This window comes from Falco biarmicus, chromosome 8, assembly GCF_023638135.1.
Source record: "Falco biarmicus isolate bFalBia1 chromosome 8, bFalBia1.pri, whole genome shotgun sequence".
Taxonomy (NCBI): Eukaryota; Metazoa; Chordata; class Aves; order Falconiformes; family Falconidae; genus Falco; species Falco biarmicus.
The window spans coordinates 33738444-33764827 of record NC_079295.1 but is presented as its reverse complement, the minus strand read 5'-3'; the positions used below and the strand labels follow the sequence as shown (position 1 = coordinate 33764827).

Genomic DNA, 26384 nt, shown 5'->3' with positions numbered 1-26384 from the left:
AAAAAAAAAAAACAACCCTCATGTTAAGGATAGCACAGGTATACAGGTATCCTGGAAAACTTAAGAATGTCAGGCTATCAGAGATTCCAGGACCTTGGCATATAAACATTTGTCCTGTATTAGCCCTCTGAAGAATACTGCAGTGCGTTATTAAAGTTGGTGAGTGATGATGATAGCATCACTTTAAATTACTGATAAGATTACATTGGGAATCCTTTGTAATATGTATGTCTACAGTTTTTCAAAACTTGTATTCCTGATGGAGAATACTGACCAAGAGAAGGAGGGTGACAGTTGTATAAGTTAAAGTTGAACACCACAAGTGGAAAGAATGTAAGCCTTATGTTTAGAAATTTTTTTAAGTGTGTTTTTCTCCAAGTTTGGTTGGTCTCACTACCTCAGAAGAAATTTACTGTTGTGCACAATAGTACAGTTCCTCTTACAGATTTTCTGCTGCAAGTAGAAAATCTGTACTTGGAGTTATGGAGTGGAAAATATTATTGGGGCTAGGGTTCTGGTAGCACATTATTTTAAGCTTCTTGCTTATTTATTATTTAATACTGCACAAGGCCACAAATCCAAACAGCAGCTTATAAGCCTGAAGCACCTCTCGACTTCTGCCTGAAAGATCTAAAGCAGACTACAAAATCAGACAAATACCAGAGATGAGACCAAAAAATGTAATGGGGGGAGATGGACCTCTTTCGTCCTCAAAAGTCCTGATTCGGTTATGTTGGGCATTGCTTTGCTGCTCTCTTCTTCCTTTCCTCCCTCCAACTTTTATTGATCAGTGTTAATTTTAGGTTGGGGCCCTTTAAGGTCTTTCAAGCCAGTATGAAAGTGTTAAAATAACAAAGAAAGCACAATACCACTGCTGGTATTAACAATTCAATTTTGGAACTGTTGAATCTTCAAGTGCTGCCACGGTGTGGATCACACAGTGGAACTCTGTTGTCTGAGCAGCTAATCAGCCTTTGTGGCACTGCTCCAGGAGCAGGAAGGTGCCTTGTGACCGGAGCCTGGCAGGAGGAGTCTATATTCTCTAGCATTGGGTGGGTTCAGCGGTGCACTGATACTAATGTGGCACCATCCCGAGCTGCACACCCATCTTCCCGTTCATGAAGAACAAATACAAAATGAAGGGTTTTCAACCCACTTCTTGATGGTTGAGAAAAACCCAGCATGGCTTTTGAACTCAGTACTTTTTCCAAAAGTATCTTGTCTTTTTCTCCATGCAGTTCTCCGGTTCATAGGAGAGCCAAGGACTATGTGCTGTATTTATGAAGATAATTTTTGTGGATGGATTGTGTCTGCTGTCCTTATTATGTAATATTTGAACTTGTCATTAGGGAAGTTTATGTTCTGATAACAGTGCTTACTTAACACAGGATCTATAATACCTATGGCCTTCTGAGTTTACAGTTATCTTCACTAAACAAATAGCCCAGATGATGCTATCCAAACAAAAGATTCACATGCCAATTTTCTTATCCCTCTTATTAATATTTAAAAACTAGAAATGCGTCTGCAAGTTAACAACCCAGTCAAGAGAGATTAGAAGAACATCTCTGCAGAAATCAGTTTGTATAGTGGAATTATCATAAGAGCCTTTTCTTCTCTGTGCTGGAAGACACGAAGGGAGAGGTGTTTTACACAGTGCTGAAAGCCAAATGCCCCCAGTAAGCCTTAGAACAGATGAACATGGCAAAGTGCTAGGGCTTACAGTGGGAAAAGGGTTTCCTGGAATCACTCTGTCCTTGTACTTACCACACACACAGTAATCTACTTCAGTAGGAAGAAAAATAACTCCTGCTCCTAAATGTTTTTAGGCAGTATTAGGCAATAGATGTTACCAATGCAAGGGAAGGCATTTTGATCATTGTTATTTTGATCTGACCCCAGGTGCTGAAGAATTTTAGTACCATTCAGACTCTCATTTCTGTTCTAACATGGATGTAGTTCAATCAGCCTCCACAGAAATCACAATCGCTAAGAAATCCTTCAAGAAAATACCCAGTGTCCTTCTGGGCAGCCTAGTGGAGCAACCTAAAAAAAGACATGCTGTCCCCAATCACCTGCTGGAATCAAGTAAGTTTCTGCCTTCTGACTGTTCCCCCACCTTAGAGCAATCCTAGGAGGCACTTTGCTATTATTTTTCTTTGCAACTTGCAAGCGAAATGCCCATCCTGTTGCTTAAATTGTGTCTTCCTGTGAGCCCAAATTGTAGAAGAGGAGTCAGGAAAGAAAATAGTGGTTGTACTGATCCTGGCTGACTCATTTGGGCTGACTCAAGTTTTGGGGTGGCTTGTTGAAGCTGTGATGCCAAGACATAAACTGGCAACAGGATCATGGCTCAGCTGGGATAGTAGATGCTGCCTTAACTTTCCATCTAAAAAGTCATGCCCCCTTAACAGGAGAAGTAATCTCTGGCTCATTTTTTTCCTCTATAATGCATTGGGTACAACGTAAATATATTTAGTCAATGTAAGTAACAATCATCATGTGTATTTCACCTGGTCTCCTTTTCTCCCTGTTTTATTATCTGTCTCTGTAGAGATTTATTCAGAACTTCAGAAGAGCAAGGTTATACAAGCTGAGCCTGCTGTGTTACACTATGGAGGGTATGAAGTTGGAAAATGTCATCGACAGATACTGGTAAGTGTCAGAGCAGGGATCCTCTTGGGGGTCATAAAAGGACAACAGAAGCTGAGTAGACTGCTTGTGGTCATGAGGCCTTTTGCTCTATGGAGTCCTCCAAAAAGCAGCACTCAAAATCAGTGGCCCTGTGGTAACAAAACAGACGGGTACCATGCTGTGTACATCACTGTCCTTTGCGGTCTCTGCTCTACCTTTGTTTCCTGTGTCTGTGAGCAGTGTTAATGATATGTGACTTGCATGTCATAAATGAAGGATGCATGCTTTAACTCCATAAGAGATTGTTTTCAAAATGTACTTGGGCCGTCACTGGGTCTGCAAACATGTTCACTGGCGGGAAAATTTTGAAAGCACCTCTGGCTTTCTGCCAAAAGCAATTTAATCTAAGGAAAGAAACTTGGTGCATAGGTTTAATTGTCTTTCCTTGTGAATAGTTTGGATATTTCCTTCTCTCTGTTTTCCCTTTGTCTGCCTTCTTTACGCATGTGGTGTTTTGAGGCAGTGGTTGGGTGATTATGGTGGACTAGGTTCTCCAGATATAATGAAAGTAAACAAGAAGCAGGAGGCTCTGCAGGCTGAACTGTCACATCCAAAGGTTTGTTGCTTTGTGATCCAAAACAAAACCATGGAATATTACATAATTTCTGTTGTTTCATACCTCTGTAAAAGCAAAGTCAGTAAGTTGTTTCATTTTTTGTTCCTTTTGCACATAAACAAAACGGCCAGAATTTGATTCAGCAGCAGCGTCTTACAGTAGTATCTTCTTTAGCAAAACTGTTATTCCTAAGGAATTGTCATTGGTTCCAATGAATAAAAAATCAGAATGCAAAATTTACATACATTTCTTTTAAATTCAGAGCATATTCAGAATTATTTTTACTGAAGTAAAAATTATTACTTACAAAAAATGATCTTACAAAATGTACAGTTGGCATTCTCAACTGACCTTTTACATTGTAAAGTGTTTTGTGGTCTTGGCTTTCTTTTGTTCTACAGAAGCTGATAAATATTTCTGGTGATGTAACAAACCTTCACATAATACCACCCCAGACAAAGTATTTTCAGATCAAATACAACAAAACAGTAAGTGTCAGAAAGCCTTCACACTGCTTTTTGCATGCAGCACCAGTTTTGTGTCACGTAAGTGGCTTTTACAGGCCATCTGTTTTATTTTGGGTCATTTTCTAGCACCGGCTTGTCCCTGGCTTTTCATATGTGGTTACTGTTGACTTTTGTCCCGATGAGTGGCGCTATTACTATGACTGCATCCGAATTCACTGTCAGGTGAGGATTTATTATAAAATATATTTACATTTGTAATGGAATGAAGCAACTATTAGGACATGATGACAGTGATAAAGTAAAGGTACAGTTAATCTCCTAGAGCCACATGGATTTATTCTCAGTAAGTCTGGATTGGATAATTTCATTTTGAGCATTTAACATTCTTCTCTCTGTAAATGTCCTGGAGCTGTGGCTAAAATATCTTCCTTATTCTGTTATTCTTTGCCAGTAGATCAATCTTTGTGCAACTCTGATGTAATGTCTTAGCTGAGCAGGCTTTGAGGAGCTCTAGAGAGCTGCTGAAAGTATGGAAAGACAGATGGATACTGAAAGGATGTAGAATGTCAATATCCTGAGGTGCAACACGGTGATGATCTTGAAGACGTTTTGTGCCCACTTACTGGCCAACTACTACAGAAACATTTTCTTTCCATATTTATTCAATGTAAGAAACAAATATTTATCTCCCTTTTTTCTGCAGGGAGATGATACATTCATTGTTCCTGTGCATGCTTACCCTGCTGTGAATGTTGTAGAATTTCCATCATTTATAAATCTGTCTGATGTATCAGTTGGTCAGAGGTGAGTTAAGGATAGACATTTGTCCACATTTTGTGAGACATGCACAAAATCTGAAAAATCTGATTCCTAAAATTCCTTAAGTACAGCTTAACATATTGGAAGCTTTAAGGAAGTCAGCTGCCATCTGGACTGCAAAATAATTCTATATACGAACTGTTTCAGGCACTTGTTCACAGGAAAGTAAATGCTGTGCAAACTAAGCATATACATAGATGGAACTGGGTTTTCAGTCTAAGTTGCTGCTGACTCACTTGATTCATCATATGGTGAAGCAGTATGGCTGCTGTCCATAATCTGTACACTCCCAAGTGCTATGTCCTTTTAGCATTATTAAGTCCTAAGTGAATGAATCTTCCTTTCAAGATGAAGCATTCTGGAAATGAAGATATGGTAGATATAAGTGATAGCAAATACGTAACCTCAGTCCACAGATTGATTAGTCATTAGATTCGCTTCTTCTATTTAAAAATATTGAAATCTTCTGATGTGGAGCTCTAAATGGCACAGACTTCATCTTGCTCTGTTGCATAGATGTAAAACTGTTTTCATGAAGTTATCGGTAATAATTGTGAATAGGAAATGGGGAGGGGAAAAGGAGAAGGGAGATCCTGTTGATTAGGGTCTAGTCCTGTAGTATATAGACTATATTAGTTGTAATTATGGTGATCTGTGTTAGTGTAAAGATTTGAGTGAATTCTAGGAACTGAAGTTCTTAGCAGCTGGATTTTGTCTTAGCTTGTCAGTTGGAAGCAACTCATTAGTTTTACTGAAGCACAGAAATATGAATAGGCAAGGCACATACAAGGAAAATGCAAAATTCTGCAGTAATATGATCCCAGAATTGTAGAATGAACATTTGTGTGGTTTTGTTTATTTGCTTTTCTAGTATCCTTTAATCTGTTAAACTCTAGTGAGTCCATCAGAATTGATGTTACAGCTTTCTCACAGGACTGAACATAACTCCTGATTTTTTGGGTGCCTCTAGGCATGATGTAATTCTCTTTATTTGCTCCATTTTTGTAACAAGTGCTGAAATATACAGAATTTTCATACTCTCAGAATACAGAGAAGAGATTAGAAAGAATACAAAAGACAATTTTAAATGATAGGAAAAATTTTCAGCACAACAGGGATGCTCAGAGATGCCCCTGAGGGAATTTGGAGGAGTTCCTGGAAAGAAAACTGATGGTTTCAAACCTTAATTTTTACTAGTATTTTTCATCATTAGGCTATTAAAAATTTTCCTAAAAAATTAAAGCTCTCTGAATACATGGTACTGCGCAGAACCCAGGGTACTATGAGCTCAGTCCATAGCCCACTGAAGTCAATGGAAGAACTGCCTTTTACTTCCATAAATGTCAGATAAGACCTATATTTTACCACTCAGCTTTTTCCTTAGGTACAGAAGGTCCATCAGGCAACAGGTGACATAATTGTTTTTAAAGCACTTTGGCTACTGTACAAGCTGCACTGTACCCTAAAACAAATTGCCTCCCCAGTCTGCTGTTACATCTTCTTTATGAACAGGTCATATTAAGGGAGAGAAAAAAGGACTTTGCTGTTATCATTTCCTTAAGCATTTCAAAATGTGCTTTCCAAAGAAACACTGTGTATAACATGCATTCTTTGCTAATCAGTAGGATAGGATTTCAGCCAGTTTACAAAGAACAGAAATAAGCCTGGGTAAACTGGTCTTGATTTGTAGGATGATATATGGTGTTACCCCACTGCTTTTGTGTTTCAATTTGGTACATGAAAATAGATGCATACAAAATTAAGACAGCTTGAAAAGATATGTGCTAATACCCTCACACAACCTGTGTGAGACATAAAGAGCTTTTATGAAAATCAGGCCGTGGTATCTTTATTTCCACAGTGGTTAAAGCCTGGTCATTCTGATGTGTTGGAGTTTTCAACACTTTTGAAGACTGCATAGTCTTTCCTCATCGTCTTTCACAAAGACGGCCATGGGAGAAGGCTGATTCCTGGTTCTGTACTTATTGTTGCTCCAGTTTGGATTGTTTGTACTAGCTAGGTACTGCGGTTTGTAAGAATTTGAGGATACATATAACTAACTTCTAAAATCTAAATTTTATAATTTTTTCTGTAATCAGATTATGTATGGGTAAGACAAAGTAAGTCAAGTTGTAAAATATCCAGCATTCAAATCAAGATTTAGCTCTTATTTCATCACTGAGTGAAAGATCTGAAATATTTTGCTCTTTTGGAAAAACGAGGAATGACTATTTTCACATAAATAAGTAACCCATCCCTCTGAACACAGATAAATTCAGTGCATGTTGTGTATAATATAATTGTTCAGCTTGTAATTGATGATCAACTGTAGTTTCATTAATTTATTTCTTCCTTTCTCTCTTTTCAGTAAGGAGTATGTTATCCCGTTGCAGTGCAGCTGTCCAATAGATTTTGAATTCCACATTGATTTTATTCAGCCCCACAAAGCCTTCACTGTCCAGCCAACATTTGGTAGATTGAACTTATTTTAAATGTTAAATCTGTATTTATTAAGTGTACTTACTTGTGATAGTGTATTCAGTGCTGTACAGAAAAAGCCTTTGCCTCAAAGTGTTTCCAGGTAAATGCAGGCTGATAAATATTAGTCACGTACAGCCTCATGGCAAATAGCCTTCTGTGGCTGGTAGATTTCTTTTGTCAATGCCCAGCTACCAACCTCTGGCAAAATATGGGACGTCCAAAACCATCCATCCAGCCTTTGTCTTCTGTCTTTGCTGGTGCAGCCTTTGGAAAGGAGAGAGGCAGGAAGCTCAGCACTCACTTCTTTATCACAGCTTTCCCCGTGGAGTGTCTGGCTTCTGCCCCATAAAGGAACAGATATCTTTGTGGAATAGGTATGCATCATGTTGCTTGACTGGGGGCACAGAGGAAATAAAAATGGCCTCTGTTCTATCAAACATATCCCTATACCTGTCTTCCCTCATGGTCTAGAAGAATTTGATGGAATTATGTCTGTTGCTTCAAGAACTGTTACAGTGATGGGCACAAAACACACTGCTGCAGGTGTTTCATGGCACAGCAGTGGATATTAGATTCATTCTAGATCTCTGTCTATGGGCTTTACAAGAGGCAGGGACTTTTGGCTGCAGTATGCTCAGCTATTTTCATGCCTCATGTTGGAAAGGGCTCTGTCTTGAGGCAGATGTAACTGTTTGCAGGTCAGTTGCTATCATATGTAACAAATTTGCCAGGTGCCGGCAGGAGCATGTAAGTTTTCAGGTGTTCTGACAAAAATACCGAAGTGAGTGAGACCTGGCTGAATAATTCACTTTGGCACTCTGGTCAGTCCCATGAAAATACATAAAGATCTAAATAAATAAAAATCTTCACAGAACTGGTGCTTAGTGCCATTTGTGACACTGGAATTTAAACTTTGATTATTTATGCACTTCAAAAAAAGTTGCTATTGTTCCTGTATGTACAATGATATGAATTTGCCCTGTCTTGTCAGATGGATTTTCATTCTTCAGGGGTAGTAAGTAGTTGGATTCCATCAATCAGATGTGTGGTTCACAAAGATAAACTGTGCTGCTGCCTTATTTTGTGTCATTCTTTCAGGATAATATTCTTTCTTACTTTGTGCTTAAAGAAGTTTTGATATATCAAGGGAGGAAAGGAACAAATTAGTGTAACTAGGGAGAAGTAAAATTCATCAGGAAGTTTTTGGGGTTTTGCACAGTCATAGACAAAGCAGCTGGAACTAATTCATGCTTTCTAAGTTGGCTTAGTTATTGGGAGTATGGAGAACAAAAATATCACAGAAAAAAAAACATTAACCCAGTAAAAACTAAGTCAGAAACTTTGGTAGCTAGAAACTCTGAGGAGCTGAAGGCCATCTGAAAAGGACTAAGAAGTTTCAGCTCCTGTTCAGGCCATTGTGCTCTGAGATAGTGATGAAATAATTGAACAAATTACACACACAAAAAACCACCCAACCCAACGATGAAACTAACTGGTTTTAACTGCAGGATGCAGAAAACCAGGCAATGGTCACTTTACAGATACAAGAAATTAGTATTTCTGATGATCTGAATAAATTCCTTGTTGCAGAAATGCATCAGGGCCTATATCCTGGGATTGCACTTAATGTTTAGGGATACGAAGGGTGGTTAAAGTGGTTGAAAAAATAATGGAATAGGTAATAAGGAAATAAGACCAAGTAGTGACAGGTAGCGCATCAAATCCAGATGATTCCCCCAGCTTGGAAGAGCACAGAGGAATATGTTTATAATGCTTTGCTCATGAAAGCAGAAAGTGCCAGAGATTTAAGACTGGCAGATGCAAGTGAAGAGTTTCTAGATATAAACAGGCAATAATTTTCATAACAGTAGGAAATATTATAGTTTCACTGTCAAATCTCTCTGCTATTGCAAAATACCTTCCATTATCTGGCAATGGATATTTCTTGAAAGACACTTTGAGATTTGAAATATTTTCCAGGCCTGCTGCCATCCATTCAAACGTTAATATTGTTTTAAAAAAATGTAGTCCAGAATCAATTTCAGTATACTTAAGTGACCTAACATTAGATGGACTCTTACTGGTTTTCTCCTCTAATCACAGGAATCATTCCAGGCAATGGGAAAGTGGAAGTAACTGTGAAATACTCCCCACTTGAGTATGGAACAGCACAAATGACAATGCAGTTACGGATTTCACAGTTTCATTCAAAACCCTATATTTGTGTATTCACAGGAACATCAACACCACATCTGGGTCTAATGTATGTGTGGCTGACAGGCCTTTGAGTATTTTTGCCCAATGCTAAAAAAATTCATGGATTTAGTGCCATTTTGCTGGAATCATTTTAAGCATTTGTATCTATGGAGATTTAAAATACAGTAATGTGTTTCAACTGTTAATACATGTACCTGCCTTCTTACATCATTTGCTCAGAACGCCCTTAATCTATGTGAAGTGAAACTGTACCAAAATAAAAGTAATGAGAATTTACATGTCCTTAAAGAAGTGTTGAGCATCCTCAGCTTCCATTATGCCTGCTCTATGTTATAATTATTGCTGAGGTCTTGCAAGATACAGGGGGTTTTGAGCAGTAAGATCTTTTGGGCTGTATCTAATTTTTTTGAACTCTGAAGATTAGAAAGTTTGATTCCAGTTGTAATATGGGAGAGAAATTTCCAGTCTCCTTCTATATCTAAAGGGGATGTAAATGCATGTACTAGACTTATATGCCATTTACAGAGTACTTATAAGAGCAATATCTGTCCTTTTGACATCTAGAAAAGAACATTTTGACAAACAACAAAGTCGTCCAGAGAAAAAAGCTGTGTCTGCAGGAAAATCTGTGGTGTGGAGAAGAGACCAATTCAGCCAACCACGTTCGAGTCCTATTCAGAAAGTAAAGGTGTGAAGAGATAAATACACACAAGTACTTTTCTGGGCTGAAAATCTTTCATGTTTCTATTTCTTCCTATTAATTTATATCTCATAGGAAATTGAATACCAGAATCTGAGATTCCCCACAGACTTGTCAAATCCATATGCTGTAGCTACTGTTTTGAATCAGGAACCAGGCAAATTGAAGATTAAGGACTTGAAAGAAGGTAATGTAATTAAGCAGCATAAACTTGGTCTTTAGCGTTATTTGTAGGTTTCTGGTGAGGAACTCAGCTTCAGAATTGCTGAGGTGATGTCATTGTAGTTCCTGTAAGAAGTCTCACCTTAGCTTTATGTATTAATGAATTCAGTTATCATAATGGGTGGATTTCCCAAATAAAAATTCAATTTAGTCTGATGTGTGATATGGCTTTCTGATATTCCTGCAGCTCTTTGCCAAGGCACTGAAGGGATAAAAACAAGACAGATGAAGGAAGCCATATTTCACTTAAAAGTCAAACAAAATATTCAGGAAGAAGCAGCAAATTATCTGAAGTGGTAAGTGTTAGTTAACCATATTAACAACACTGGGGTTTGCTTAACTAAGGCCTCTATGAATGATGTATGCAATATCTACTAATGCATAATTCTGCCATTTCATATCCTGATAGTTCTGGTTTACAGCTAAGTTACTGTTGGTTTACTTCCATTTTTTTATCTTCTGCCTAAAAGCAGTCTCAGTAGTGATCCATACTAGTACCCAATGAGGTCTTTGATTGTATAATGGTTACATTCAGAAAGAAACCTGCTGAAAACCTTGTTCACCTAACCTTATTCTCAGGCATCTCATCTTGTGGCCTTAAGGGCAAGGGAAGCTTTTATCATGGTTGGCAATAAATCAAGGCTAAAATGTGTAATGGAGTGAACAGAAGTGCACATATACATCAAATGGCCTAAAGTAAAACACTTAAATTGTGTCTGTAAGCACACTGTGATTTCATTTGCAATCCAGAGATCTACCTTTATGCTGAATGTTACAGACCTCTAGATGCCTTAGGAAGAGGGTAATAAGTCTGTTAGTCTTTAAATAAAGCAAACTGTGCATTAAGTAAAGCGTTTTTCTTGCCTCCACTGTAAATGCAGGCAAGTTCGTAAAGGCAAAGATCCGATGTCTCTGGAATTTAAAAAAGAGATTCTTGAAAACCGACGGAGGGAAGAAGAGCAGTACAAGGTTAGTCTTTGTTGTTTTTTCTATAAATCTAAAATCAAATTTATATTTTCAGACTACACAGTGCACTAGTGAATTGTATCGAGCTCTCTGTGTCTTCAGTTTTTCTTTATACATCAGTGCAAACCTATACTAGCTGTACTTCTTACTGCAGTTATATCTTTATTATGCCTGTGTATCACTGTTTCTGAGGTGGTTTTGTCTTGGAGGTAGATGGAGAGGATAAGTTATTAATGGAAATGTAACGAGATATTTGCCCAACCTAGCAGATTTGCACCCAGCTGCATCACAGTGCAGCTTTGCAGTGTAAGTCTGTCGGCATCATGGCAGCATCCAATCTTCTGTTTCTATTGTACCTCTCTGAAGAGCTAATGTCCTGAATTGCTCACAACCAAAAGCTAAACCCAGTCATTACTCTCACACAGAGCCATGGGGAAATAATTCATCAGGTTGTTCTACACCTTTGCCCTCCCTCTCTTTGGTTTCCTCCAGTCACCCCAGACTGTGGGTCATGTTCCATGAGGGTGACAGCAGCAATACCTGGTGGCAGGAGATATTTCTCCCCGTATGGCACAGCCCTCAGGGACAGGTGGGGTTTGTCCCTCTTATCCTGCCTTCTGGACATTCAGGTAGCTTCTGACATCCCACTGACTTCCAAGGAGCTGTTTATGGGAGTAAAATTATTTATAGATAGGGTAAAGGCTTGATTTATACATTGAATTAGGCACTGTGAATTAATTTAAACATTGTATTTAATACTAACAAAGGAGAAAGTCAGCAAAAAAAGGATCTAAATTGTGAGATTGTTGTATCACTAAATCAGATGTATGTTAGCTTTGTTTAAAAACATTTATTTACTTACCTGTTGGCCATAGGGGCTGTGGAGATCTCTGGTTGGTTTCACAGTTGCCCCCATGCATTTCTGACCGAGGCGTATTTTTGCTCATGCTGTCAGTTTGTTCACCTTGAATGTCATGAGGCCTCACAGAGTATTTATTATCCCTCCATCATTTATTTGCTCAAGCAGCCACTATGTTATACAGCCTGGGAGTGGTTGTCCTGGAGACCTTTAACTGGTCTGTCTTCCATTGTATTAACTAAAACCTCAGTCCATGAAAATCATGGGACTTTTGCCCTGCAGAATAACCCCAAGGTCTTTGTTTAAGATGTAATGGTATCTGGGAAATGAAACAATAGGTAAGGAGGACTGGGATGGAAGAGGCACGATGAAAAGAAGCACTGGTATTCATCCAGCATGCCTGAACACTTTGAGAGGATCTCAAAGAGGTGAACTGATATCAGTAGTAAACTGTTTCACACATGAACAGATTGAGCTGGCACCATTGGAAACCATGACAGAGATGTTCACAGAACATGGGAAAGCTGCAGGAAATTTCTGTAGCGCTGTCATCTGGGAAGATTTGTTCAGGTGCTAACTTATGCTGTTGGTTCTGTAACCCCTCTCTTGCTGATTCTGGCTATGCAAAGCAAACTGTGTTTCATTAGGGCAGAGATCTGGTTGAAACTCAGACCCAAAAAGACATTATTTTACTTTGTTTGACTTGCTCAGGGCTTGCAATAATCACTCCCTAGAAGGGAATGAAGTCTGTTTTGTCAAGCTCCCCGCAAACGTTACATTGTAAGTGAGCTCCACTATTTCACTAATTGTAAGGGAGGAAAGAATTCACTAAATGTTTTGTACTAATGTGATTGTTCATCCTGGCGACAAATTAGATCCAAAGAGGAGATCCTATCATAGAACAGGAGTTTCAGAGGAATGAAGTAGAAGTTGCTTTCAGACGTGTTATCCGCCCTGTTGACCAGGTTTGTTTATGTGTTTTTATTGCCTGCTGTATGTTATTATCACCTACTAAGCTAAGTAAATATTTGACACTGAATACTTTTCCTCCTAATATTCCCATTTCCGTGTTAGTGTCTTATTTCCCATTTTACTTTTAGTACAGTAGGGCAAGCATTGTGCTACAACTTAGCTTCTGATGTTCTGATCTAATATGAGAGACAAGTGGAAATCTGCAGGCCTAACCTGAGATTCATATTGCTTGCTTCTGAAAGGTCTCTCAGGAGTAGTTTTCTCATGCCTAAACCTAAGGTTAAGCATATCACAAGATTTGCAACCTTTACTTGCAGCTCAGATTGACAGGAGCCTTTCTGGTACTTAGATTTTTTTGTCCTTCTCTGTGGTGTAAGGTACTTCCTAAGATCCATTTCCTAGGATTATTGAGCTACCAAAGGAACTTTGAATGTTAACAATATGAACTGCTGCCTTCTTGAGGAACATAATAGCTGTGGGAGTTGGTCTGTTGTTATACACCTGTTACAAAGTGTTGAAAATTGTTTGGTGAGGCATGGCATGGTGTTGTGTGGAGCTGGTGTTCTGATAACCTTCCTAATCTAAATGTTGGTTAAGCAGCTGCCATCCTGTTGAGAGATACTGTACTCTGGGTTTGCTGGAATTCCTTCTAGTGCCACATTCTTCTGTTACATTGGTTTAAAACTGGAGAAGAGATTAATGCATCAAGAAAGAGATTTTCTTGTGTTCAAAGAGTGTTCCAACAATTTAAGGCATTAGAGACATCACCTCTGCCTCAAGTATGTCCAGAGCCAGACCTCACTACATGTGAGGAGGTTATTCTGAGAAATTATCATTCTTAAGTTTACCCCAGCCTTTTGCCCTTCTGTAGTATGTGCTATCAGCCATTATTGGAGACACAGGATACTGGTTTTGCTGGGCCCCTGGTCTGAGCCCCTACAGCTATGTCCCAACTTGATATCTGTGCAGGATGAAGTGTGTAAACAATAGAGACCTAGTCCATTCATCCCACTGTCTGACTGCCCACGTATTTGTCCTGGTTTTGGCTGAGACAAAGTTAATTTTCTTCTTAGTGGCTGGTGCAGTGTTGTGTTTTAGCTTTGGTGTGAGAACAATGCTGGTAGCACACTGACGCTTTTGGTTGTTGCTAGGTAATGTTTATACTAAGGCAAGAACCCTTCAATTTCTCAGACCCTGCCAGTCAGAGGGTTGGAGAGGCACAACTGGGAAACTGGGAGGGGACATAGCCAGGACAGCTGACTCGAACTAGCCAAAGGGATATCCCATACCGTATGATGTCATGCTGAGTACATATAAGCCGGGAGAAGGGGCAGGGTGAGGCATTCAGCATTACAGTGTTTGTCTTCCCAAGAAACCATTATGCGTGATGGAGCCCTGCTTTTCTGGAGATGGCTGAACACTGGTCTGCCCATGGGAAGTAGTGAATGAGTTCCTCGTTTTGCTTTGCTTGTGTACACAGCTTATGCTTTACCTATTACACTGTCTTTATGGCAACCCACGAGTTTTCTCACTTTCACTCTTCCGATCCTCTCCCCCATCCCACTGTGGGGGGAGTGAGTGAGCGGCTGGGTGGGGCTTGGTTGCCGGCCAGGGTTAAACCACAACAGTCTTGCAGTTAAATCATAGTGTGTGGTTTTCATTTGTGTGGATGCAGACCATGCTACATTATCTCTGCATTCCCCATACTGTATCTGCAAATATTTGGTGATTACCTCCCATTAAGCCCTACAGTAAAGGCTTCTGGTTAAATGCCAATACTGCAAACGTTTTCACTTGACTTAATTCCAGTGTTCAGAAATAACATATGGATTCAGGCCAGGGATTGGCTTGGGCTGGAGGAAATCCCTCCCTTGTATAGTTGTAAAAGGGGTGTCCTTTTTCTTTTCTGTTTCTTTTTTTAAAAAAAATACCATGCAGCATCCAGGTGTCCATCCCACATTTGACTTGCTCCGTAATGACACTTGGGACAACAGAAACAGGATGCTGAGGAAATTCCAACAAGCAGCATACAAGGTAGCGTGAACAACCAGAATGCAGTGTGATGGCACGATGCCTTGGAAATAGCACAAAAGAACAGGCAAACTAGCACATAAAGAGTCTTCACAGCTAGCTAGGGATTTGATAGTTTGATAAATACATCCCCGCTTCACCAGGAAGTAAGGATCTGGAGTAAGTTTTGCATTTGCTGGTGGTTCTGCTGGTGCTTGGTATTGCAATCAATACTGAGCAAATGCAGATAAATTTAGGGTTTTTTAAAAAGTAAAAAATATTTCTGCACAAAAAAGAGAAGATTTCAAAATGCATATAGAATACTGTGCCCAGTTTTGGCATCCCAGTCATGAAACACATCAATAAGCTGGATCATCAGTGTAGAGCCACCAAGATGGCCAGGGTCTGGAGCACTCATTCTGTGAGGAGACTTTGTCAGGGTGCACTTACTCAGCCTGGAGAGGGAAAGTGGAGGGAGGGAGCAGCACCTTCCAACATGTCCGAGGACATTATTTGTGATGGAGCCAGAATCATTGCAATGGTGCATGGTGGGAACATGGGAAACAATGGTCATAAATTCAAATAAGAGAGGCATAGACCATGTATAAGGAAAGCCTTTTTCACCATGAGGACAGTCAGTCATTGGAGCAGGTTGCCCAGAGAGGCTGTACAGTCTACATCCTTGGATGTTTCCAAGACCAGACGGGATAAAGCCCTGAGCAACCTGGTCTGATCTCATCACTGACCTTGCCTGGAGCACGAGGTTGGACTAGGACCTTCTAAGATCCCTTCCAATGTGGAAGATAAAGACTAACCAGTAAAATCACTTATCTCATTGGGTTTAAATATTATTATGCATCTTCATGGCTCTTTTCCCAGTAAATCTAAATGTAGCAAGCAATATGGAAATTTCATGCTCTCCTAGTATTCAGTTTAGATACTCTTCTCCAATCCATTCACAATATTAGGCTCGATATGTAGGTCCTGAAATGAAATGCTCTTTCCTGTATTGCACAAATAAAGAGGTGGCTAAATGGCCCCTTCCAGTATTAAAACCTAGGATTTTTCATCGTTACCCTGCGATATGTGGTGCTAGGCAAATTGCACAGTGCAGGTTACTACTTATTCTTCTCATTCACAGAGCCCCAAGTATTCATATGACCCTGATCAACTGACTGTTTACCCATTGTTAAATCTGTATATGCCAGTAGACACAGCTGAAGGATCTAGCCAAAAGAAGTCTGACCTGTAAAACTAAATGGTTTGAACTGGTTTTGTTGTGTAATGGCACTGCAGAGTTGAGATCCATTCTTCATCTCTGCTTCCCCATTTTCTCCCTCCTGAACAGAAAACAATAGTAAAAATTCTGAAATAGAGATGTCTAAGTCAGCTCTGTAGAATAAATACAGTTGTAATGTATGTATATTTCTCCGGCTATACTTAGAGTGTTTGGCTTAATTATAAACTTTAAAATCATTCTCTCAGATTGTGATTCAGATTCGGCTAAATCGTTTACTGCTTCTATTCCGTGGGCTAACCAAAGAAGCCAGAGGTTTGGAGGAAGGCTCTGTCTCTGGTAAGGAGTAGAAGAACAAGTTGGTATTTGTCCATGAATTATGATAATTCAGGTTGTACTGCAGTGTGTCAGGTGCATTACATATAAAGGTGAAGACAGAGTTCTTACAAAGGAGTCTTCCAGCAAAAAAGAGAAGTGTGACAAGGCAGAATCATAGAATAGTTTTGGGGTGGAAGGGACCTTTAAAGGTTGCCAGTTTGAACCCCCCTGCAACGAGCAGGGACATCTATGGAAGGGATCTTTAAAGATCTAGTTCCAACTAGTTCCAGGGGCAGGGACATATCTGTCACTAGATCAGGTTGCTCAGAGCCCCATCCAACCTGACCTTGAATGTTCCCAGGGATGGGGCATCTACCACCTCTCTGGGCAACCTGTGCCAGTGTTTCACCACCCTCATCGTAAAAAATTTCTTCCTTATCTCTAGTCCGAATCTACCCTCTTTTAGTTTAAAACTGTTACTCCTTGTTCTATCACAACAGGTAGGAACGGCTGTACTCAAAATACATCTGTTTTTCATGCACATTATTTACCAGATTTTAAAAATATGATTAACTCTTCTTAGGAACCTTATGACTTATCTGCTTAATAATAGGGCAGAAGTTGTGGATGGTCCATCATTGGAAGTGTTCAAGGTCAGATTGGATGGGGCTTTGAGCAACCTGGTCTAGTGATAGGTATGTCCCTGCCCCTGGAACTAGATCTTTAAAGGTCCCTTCCAACCCTCCTGGAATAACTTCTGTGATTCAACTTAAAGAGCTGAGGAACAATGAGAGGGCAGATGGGACTATATGAAAAACAGAGAGGTGGGTAAACAGATCAGGTGGAGCCCAAGAGGTTCGAGTCATACGTTAAGAGGAGCTTATTGCATGGGGGGTGGAATATGGAAAGACACCTCAGTATGATGAAGGCAAGATATCTGAACTCAGTGAAATGAGACAGTAGGAAGCATGAGATACATGGCTAGGTGGCCTGTACTGGGTTGAGTTTTCCTCCTTATTGGTTTCTCATACAAGTGCTTTCAAGCAGTCACTTTTCAGTGAGGTGGAAGTGCTGGCCTGGAAGAGTCACTTGTTCTTTAGCAGTCATAGAATGAAACTGACCTTGGATGGAAGTCACAGTTGGGTACACTGGGGACAAAAGAGAATTTGTGTCTCTTATTTCCCACTCCCTTGTACACACACCATTTGACAACTGCTGAAGCACCTTTGCATGTCAGGCCTTTTCCTGCCTCTGCAAGTTGGCACTTGTAATTCCTAGTATGCAGGAGCTGTAGAGATGCTTCCGGTAGGTGAATGGCAGTTAGTGTAAGAGAGGCCTTCTGACTTGTTTCTGCCTGGCTGAGCGGAATGAGTTAGAGAACCATGCTGGAATGAATAGGCTGTAATGTCCTTTTAGGAAAGGGGAAATTAGATCTGTCTGCTAGTCAAGGTATTGTGCCTGTTATCTTGTAGATAAGGCTTTCAAAGCCTTTAAGAAATATTACCTTACTTCTTATATTAAAATTACTAGACAAATCTGTCTTAGGAAGATGTTAAATACATCTTGATTCTATTTCTGAAATGGTGTATTAAGATATATTACAAAATCTTTATATTTGCTTTCCATTCATGACAGAAAGCAGGAGTTTCAGCAAACAAAAGAAGAGTGAAAAATGTGAGGGCTTTTCTTCCAGCATATCTGAAGATCGTATATTGCCTTTTGAATTCCCATTTTACAGTTCCCATGAATTGCACCGTGACTTGGTAAGTATAGTAACTGAAATGGTGGCCAACACTCAAGGCAGAATTTTGTTGAAGACACTGGCCCAAGACCCAGTACTGCCTTTGTTAAAATTTCACAATGTGATTGGTGTTCTGGGGTTCTGACAAATTAATTCAGGACTTCAGATTTTTTGAGGGTACTGCTGAAAGCAGTAAAAAAATTAAAATCTTTGCATTGTCTTAATTGCATTTTAAAGTTCTGATTAATACATTAACGACCAGAGTTAGCTAACATCCATGATTTTGCAGAATAAAAGAAATGAAAAAAAACTGAAATGCTGAAGTCCAAGAAAGGACAGGAGAAATATCAAACAAAATGTTTGCATAATTATTTCCATATATTTTCAAGTGGCTGTGATGATGGATTGCTGCCAATGCAAAACAAAGTGCCCACCATATTACTGAGTTTTAAATACTGTATTCTTTCAGGCACCTGGTGCTCTTGGCCTAGTTCCTATCGAATCTGTAGATGTGACAGTCAGACACATTCTTCCTTTTTATGATTTGAAGGTAAGTCAGTACAGCTCCCTCAACTGTATCATGGTTTTCTTCCAGAAATCCAGTTGGACACGTTTTCTGCCTGATTCAGTGGCCCCAGTGTGTAGCTCAGTAGAAATGTTGCCTTAATATGGCTGTATGATTAGCATGCTTTTTTTAAAAACAAATCTCACCTGTTTCCATAAGTAACAAGCTTATAGTTGGCAATAGTCCCCTCCAGACAGAGAAGTGAATCACCTCAGCCAAAATTATAACTCAAGCAACAAAAATCCTTCTATGAATGATGATGCTGCAAGCCCTGCACACTACACAGTTTTTCCTTTGGTTTTACAGTTTTATAAAAGCGACATTGTAAAAGGGTCCTTCCTTTTACAAAGTAATGGAAGTCTTCTGTTTATTTGGCATCCTGTTCTTCATGCTTAGTTCCTTCATTCCTGTATAAGAAATGCGAACTTCTCCTTCTTGAAATAAGTAATGTTTTTGCAACTTTGTGAGTACAGAAACTTTTTTTTTTTCCTCCTGACTTCTAAACCCTTTTCTCTCCAATTTTTGCATAGCAAAAGTTCAAATTCTGCACCCCATCCCAGTAAAAATATTTCCTTAGGTTCGAGTCAATGCAGATTTTGGCTCAATGTCCACCTTCTTTTTTTTCAGGTGGTGTAGAAGTCTAGAAGCTTTCTTATAGTGTCTTTTCCCCTTATTACGCATTGGTTCATCTGTCAGTGTTATGTATATTACTTAACACAGCTTTTCTCCACTCCATTAAGTACAGTATATTTGATCAAGAAACCATTAAATCCATGCTCTTTCATAGAAAAGAATGGAAATATTCCTTTATGCACACATTCAGCTTCTCCTGGTGAAGTATGGGTTCTTGAAGTTTTGTTCATATACCATGTTCCAGAATAGTGTTCCAAGTATCTTTTACCACAGAGACGTGATGTGTCTGTGATGAAGCTGGAATGTTCCATTCCATCTATGAGTTAATCAGAAGTTATTATTGTCATCTCCTGCAGCACATTTTTTTTCTTTGCACTTAGGTTCCTCAGCATTCCAGCATTATGAAGTATCAGCCATTTGATACACACTATGCAGCCACAAGTTACAAGCCTCGAAAACTTTCCCGACCACTGAGGCAGGGAGCCCAGGTAATGAATCATCTCAAATACAAACTTGGCTGAAGTCACTCTCCACCCTACATTTCTACATTATTTGTTTAGTTTTGTCTTGACATTTTATACCAAAAAGCTTACTACACCCTGAAAACCTTTGATGTCTGTGTTTTTCAAGGATGAGTTGATTCAAGTAGTTGCTTCTCCTGAGGGGCAACTTAACCTGGTCTCCCAGAGGATGGATTTTTACAAACCATCTCCAGAAGATGTAGAAAAAAGGAATATCAGCCTCTTAAAACTGGTTCCTCCCCAAGCTTTGGTTCACCCTACAGAGAGCAACCCACTTCGCATTTTTGTAAGTAGGAGTTGACTACCACAAAGAACCTAAGAAAGAAGGGGAAAAGGTGTTTGTTCCATCAGAAGCCTGATGTGGAATTGGTGCGCAATTTTCTTACTCAGATTGGTATATAAAACTACCCAGAGTGAGAGTAATCCTTCCAGGTGGAGGCCCTGGTAGGTAGGAGTCACAGAGCTCAGCCCACAGAGAGGGGCATGGCTTCACTCTACAATGGAATTTGATCTGTTTAGGGCAGGGGATGATAAGGCAAAGTTGCCAATGATGGCAGAGAACTGGAGACCCTTCCAGTCTCACACTCCATAATTGGTCACTGATCCCAGGATTCCCTGGAACACCATGGGGCCCCTCACTTCTCCATTTCTTCCCCCATTTGGATGTTGGAAGAAAAGCCATGATCTTGTCGTCTCAGTCCTTCTATAACCTCGTGCTCTTGCCCAGATAGATAGAACAGGTGCAGCCTTGTCCTTGTGTTCAACTAGGGGACTGCAGTTCTGCCTGGTCCTTAGGTAAACTGAGAAAAGTGAAGTCAAACTCTTTGCTCACAATGCATCCTGCTGCCTTAGAGTTTCCAATAGTTCTCATAGCATACCAAAACCACATTTCCAAACTATTAGGCACAGAGATTAAAAAAATTACAACCACATGTGTGGGAGGTTTTTCTGTTATTTAATTGTCATATAGATTATGCTATTTGGCACCAACTACGGAAGTCATTTCCTGCGCAGTGCAGTACAGCCTGAAAGTCCCCGAGGTGTCTCAGAGCAGGAAGAGCCAGCTGTATAGCTCAGTTAAGTGCTGTGCATGGCAGCATCTCCAAGCCAGCATGCCACTGTGCCTGACTTGGGTGGCTCTGTCTGTCAGCATTACTTAGATTCAATGGCTCAGAGCCTAGTGTGCTAGTCTGGTGATCTTGGCATAACATATATGGCATAGACTTGCCCTCACTGCATGCAGCCAGGACTCCAGCGGACTTACTGATGAGATCCTCTATGCATCTCTTTCATCCCTCTGTTATGTCAGTGTAAGAACCAGACACGGTCCGATCCTAAACTGCCCAGCGTTAGACTTCATTCAGGAACAGATGCTAGTGCAGTGAAATAGCTGGCAAAACGCTCACTAGCTTCCACCACAGCAAGGCCAGTTTGCATTCTTGGATTTTAAATTGTTCAGACAATCAGCAATGGAGTTTGGAATAATCAGGCAAATTTTTTTCTTCCAAACCTGGAGACAACACCTAAATTGCTGTATTTTAGACAGCAGAGAACATGGATAAACCAGGCAGATTATGGGTCTGTGATGACAAGAGACAGGAAATGAAGGGTCACACGGAACAGAACAGTCACAATGAGACAAAGGTGTAAATCTGGGGAGACTACATTAATTGTAAGAACTGAATTTTCATCAATTAAATTCTTTATGGTGCTCATAACAGGTTTTAAAAATAATCCTTTCTTTGTTTTTAGAACCCCACACCAGGATTAGTTCCATTTTTACCTCCTTTGGCCTATTCTGAAACAAATATTGAATATCATCTTTGTCCTCATCCAAAATACACCTTTACCAAGGAATGCCCCAAAGGATCCTGTATTCCAGTCACACAAAAGAAATTTCTGCATCACAAGGTATGGCCCTTTGGGTTTCTTGTACAAGTACCTGGCTTCTTGATATCTTCTTGCTGAGAATTTGCTCCAAGGAATGAAAAAGGAAGATGAAGAGTCGTCCTAGATAGAAGACATTTTCAAATATAAATTATGCATGCACCTAAATAGTCAGTACATGGGTCAGAATAACTTGTTCTTGTTCAGCTTTATCCATGTCTCTTATTTATCCCTTAGTATTTCTCTGCTCTTTCCTTCTTTTTACCATCTACTTTATTTTCATGACCTTGCAGTGGAGGTAGCATCTTTTAAATATGGAGAACTGCAGCTCCTCAGATTCAGTTCTCAGCCAAGAAGTCAGATGCTCTGTCCTACAAGCCTCTGTCCCCACTGCATTATGTATTAGAGGTCTGATCGCTGTAGCTCTTGTCATTTCAGGAAGTGATTTGCGGAGTAATGGAATGGAGAAGATTCTTACCAGTAGTGTATTCCACTTTTTCTAACACTCCGACATTGACAAGTAGAACAGCTAGGTAAGAAGGAATTTGAACATACAGTGCCTCTATCCTGCACTAGTTTCTGCTGTCTGTTACTCCATTTGACCAGTAACTAGTCCCACAGATAAAAGTGAGCCTACGCGTGCAATTAACTGCTGCTCAGAAATCCAAAGCCGATGGGGAAAACCCCTACTGACCTCCTTGAAGGGTGGGTGAAGAACAGTATAAGTAGAGGAAATACCTAGCCCTGGAAGGAGAGTTACAGTTGGGACTTTCAATAACATCTTTCCTGAATGCTTTTTGATTCAGTGCTAGAAGACCCTGGGAGGTACAAACCCTGTCTGCCCTGCAGCAGTATGAATGGTAAAACCTTTAATATATGGGTACCTGCACCCATCTGGTAGCTAACATCTCCCGGGCTCAGGTTCCCTCATATCACAGCAGTTTCTGGTGTACTCAGATTTTCCAGGAATATTTAAAAGTACATAATTTTCATTGTAACTACAACTACTGTGTGAAGCTTCAAAATATAAATATTTAGTGCAGTTGCCATCTGCCCATCTTAAACTAATACCATTTCCATCACAGGGATCCTTACAGTTTAGATATGCTTCCAAGAGATGTACCACCAATGCTGCATGGCTTACCTGAGAGAGACAGGGAGAACATAACTGACCAGTAAGTTTTTCCACTATTTTGTATTCAGTGTGATTGATTATGTCTTAACCACTTGTATGAACGTGTCTAAACCTGTACTGAGAGATCCTCCAAGGCAAAAGCACAAAGTCCCTCTTGCATAGAACGTACTTTTGTTTTTTGTTGGCTAAACCCCACTTTTTAAAGGATAAAGCCCAATTCTTCTTCATCTTGCAAATTTTTAGGGAGACAGATGAAGCTGAGTTCAAAATGATTCTTACTCCAGAGATGGTGAGAGCTCTGTTTCCACAAGTTGGGGAAGCACTATCAGAAGGCAAAGAGAAATCAGCAAAAAGAGAAGGGTAGGTATCATTTGAAATTAGGGAAGAAGAATGAGAGGGAATCTGAAGACAAGCATCCCTTCCAGATCACGTAGAAAGTCATACTGAGGTGATGTAGGGGCTCCATCACAAGTGGGATACAGATCTGGTACTTTGAGCAGATTTGCACTTCAAATGTGATCTCTGGATTAGACTGCAGAAAGCAGCTGTGAATGTGACACACTGGCCTGGATGTCTCTTTGACTTCAGTTTTATCAATGTGAGCTAACACTTGAGGCACTTTTCTTGCCCTTGCAGAGATAGTCAGTGTTCTTGGACTAGTGGCTTTTGATTTTCAGTGACCGTTTTTGTTAGATATTTACTAATGCTGGCAGAGCAATAAGCCCTTAGAATCTCCCCTGGCATGGTGCTTTTTTCTCAGGCTTTTCCTAGGAGTGGGTCACATTTTCTCTCTGCTGTCTGAGCTTCACATTCCACCAACACACAATGTGTTTTAGGCATACAGCACAGCATGTAAAATAGCTTACATTCATAAACATAGATTTACCTTCTCCCTAAAATGTTGTGAACTGACCACTGTAAGGGCCAAGTTCTGCCCTATGCCTCCCGTACTGTCAGGCCAATGTCCTGATTTTGCAGCTCAGCAGAAAAACCCTGAGGGGCAACCTGAGGACAAGGAAAGCTCTGAGAGACAAATGGGTCTTTGATGGTGTTGATGATTACCACTGTGGTTTGAGATCAGCATTTCGCAGTTCTGTGGGGCTGGAAGCAGAAGCGGATGAACTGTGTGAAGCCTGGGGGTATGTGATGTTGCAGGAAGGATGCAAGGAGGTATATGAGCTCTTAAGTGGGACACTGAGGACAGTGGGCTTGAGCAGCAGGCAGTATGGGAAGGATACGTGGTTGCAGAGCAACAGAGGAGAATGTGCCGAGTTCTAACCCTGTTTTCACAGGTACCTTGTGTGACTTGGAGCAAGTCAATTAATCTTTATGTCCAACAGTTTGCCCCCTCTTTAAAGTGATTGTGATGTGGCTTAGATGTCAGGATGTGCATAATAGCCTGGAACTTTCAGAGCTATCAGAAGATTTGAATGTCTCATTTTCTTTAATTTTAGAGGGAAATTATTTGATTGACATTGAAATCCTATGCAACTGTCAGCCATTAAACTCAAAAACAGTGCTGCATATTATAAGCTCTCTGACAAAACATTGATTGCTGTATTGTGATTACTACAGCATTGATTGAAAATAATTTGCTCTAAAAACACAAATGTGTCAGACTCAGTGCTGTTTTTTGCATGTTATGACACTATGCTTGTCAGAACATGGGCATTTGGGCTGGCTTGTGTAACTAAAGGGTGGCCTTTTTCTCCACAGTGATACAGTGTTGGATGGTGCTTTTCCTGGGTAAGTAGTTTTATAATCATAAGGATCTTTCTTTTTGAAGTTTTAGATGTTTCCTTAAGAAATAAAAATGCTTTTCTGTATTAAACACCTCTGGGTATTTATACTTACTTGTTGAAACCTTCCCTATTTGTTTGGCTTTGTAAAGAAGGAAACGAAGAATTATTAGTAAACAATGACGCCTCAATCCATTTTTTTTGTCACTGGAAGGTTCTTTGTTGTTATCAGTAGGGTGGTGTTTCACCAGATGACAGATATCACATTGCTCCTCTCCAGCCGTTTCAGCATTTTATCCTTAAGGCAAATCAGTTTTTCATGTGGATGCTCTAGTTCTGGCCATTGCAGCATATGTTCCTTCATAAATAAAACATAAAACTCAGTCTGGTATGTGTTTACCTGTCAGATGGTTAGCTTTACTAACTGGACAAGCCAAAAGTGAATGTTCTTTTCACAGTTTCATTCATTTTCCATTCTGCATAAGTAATGGAATACCCTCTGTGTTCATTTTAAAAAAAGAGAGGAATGATGTGTGTCTCTTCCTTTGTTTTTGTCAGCATTCCTAAGTAGCTCCCCCAGCTATTATAAATACAAATGGCATTTTAAACTTCTTGCAGAGACCTGCACAACCATCCAGATGGACATTTTCAACCCCAAAACAACGAGCTCAGAGAGAAGGTTCAAAAACATGTGGAGAAAATGAAGCTGAAAGCACTTAATAAAACCCTTATTCTGGGATAAGAGTAATTTTACGAAGTCCATGGCTTGGCACTGTTTATCCTGTTAATGTGTGAGGCCTTCTATGTCCCACCTACATGTATTTATGTTCAGTGAGGTCAGCAACGTCTTATGCAGAGAAGAGAACCACCAGTAATGCCACCTCTGCCAAGGACTCGCTTGTGATCCTTACCCCAAACAAAGTAATTGCTCCAGTGAGAACCCTCAGCCACATACCTGCTCATTTTGTCCTGGTGTGAAGGACCAGAAAATGACAGTACTACCATGTAAAATAGTTTGGTAATTAATTTACAGCCCACTGGTTTCAAATAAAATGTGAAAAGTCTTCATGACCAAATTATTCTGATTTTGTTTTTTTAGTTATGACCTGTCCTTGAATTTTTGCAGGTAAGTCACTACATCTCAGTCATGACTGTAAATTATACACTTGAGACTTTTAATGAAAAGAAAGACTTGAACACAGTTACTGTCTACAAAAATAATGTCCAAGCAGATCTCATTAGCTGTTCAGGGGGTTAATTTAATGCACGGCTCTTTTGGCAAAAGGGTGCATGGATTGGGTTGATGAACTCTAGAGCCCTGTGAAAGCCCTGTAATGCTTGGAGTATGTTCCTCTAAGAAATGAGATTTCTTCAGCGTATCACCTTTCAGCTGAGATGTCTCCTACTTTCTTGTGGGCAAGCTGGACATCAGACAAAATTGGTTTTATCTGCAGTGAGTTGAGGGCTCATTTTGAAGAGTGGTCCAGGCTATTTGCACTACAAAGCAGATATCCTCTGTACTAAAAGGCATGTAAGGTGCAGCAATACATAGTATGTTTCTAGGAGCCATACTTCTTTCCAGACATACTTAAAACCCCTAAGAAAAAAAGTTAATTTCAGAGAGAGATCAGTGTAGACAAACTGT

General features: G+C 39.9%; 1 protein-coding gene across 2 annotated transcripts; it reads left to right on the top strand.

The window, feature by feature from the left end:
- The first annotated feature begins 1907 nt into the window (after nucleotides 1-1907).
- On the top strand, nucleotides 1908-25794 carry CFAP221 (cilia and flagella associated protein 221). Of its 2 annotated transcripts, XM_056349390.1 has the most exons (24): nucleotides 1908-2088; nucleotides 2555-2655; nucleotides 3652-3738; nucleotides 3844-3939; nucleotides 4421-4521; nucleotides 6905-7008; nucleotides 9121-9280; nucleotides 9799-9922; nucleotides 10010-10121; nucleotides 10344-10452; nucleotides 11038-11125; nucleotides 12857-12946; nucleotides 14892-14987; nucleotides 16449-16539; nucleotides 18154-18281; nucleotides 18729-18809; nucleotides 19838-19945; nucleotides 20088-20264; nucleotides 21731-21889; nucleotides 22304-22398; nucleotides 22951-23040; nucleotides 23244-23360; nucleotides 24717-24746; nucleotides 25358-25794. In XM_056349390.1, exons 1-24 carry the CDS (start codon nucleotides 1950-1952, stop codon nucleotides 25479-25481), a joined length of 2607 nt encoding a protein of 868 aa, XP_056205365.1. In that variant the 5' UTR covers nucleotides 1908-1949; the 3' UTR covers nucleotides 25482-25794. The 2 variants fall into 2 exon arrangements, with proteins under 2 accessions (XP_056205365.1, XP_056205366.1); XM_056349391.1 differs by lacking the exons at nucleotides 1908-2088; nucleotides 2555-2655; nucleotides 3652-3738; nucleotides 4421-4521 and having other exon boundaries at nucleotides 3852-3939.
- Nucleotides 25795-26384: the final 590 nt, after the last annotated feature.

What these genes read in the sequence shown, in the direction of transcription:
- CFAP221 (XM_056349390.1), top strand. Translation starts at nt 1,950, where the DNA reads ATGGATGTAGTTCAATCAGCCTCCACAGAAATCACAATCGCTAAGAAA. An exon ending in CAATCACCTGCTGGAATCAA is followed by an intron (nt 2,089 to 2,554) that starts GTAAGTTTCTGC and finishes CTGTCTCTGTAG; the next exon opens with AGATTTATTCAGAACTTCAG. An exon ending in TTGGATGGTGCTTTTCCTGG is followed by an intron (nt 24,747 to 25,357) that starts GTAAGTAGTTTT and finishes AACTTCTTGCAG; the next exon opens with AGACCTGCACAACCATCCAG.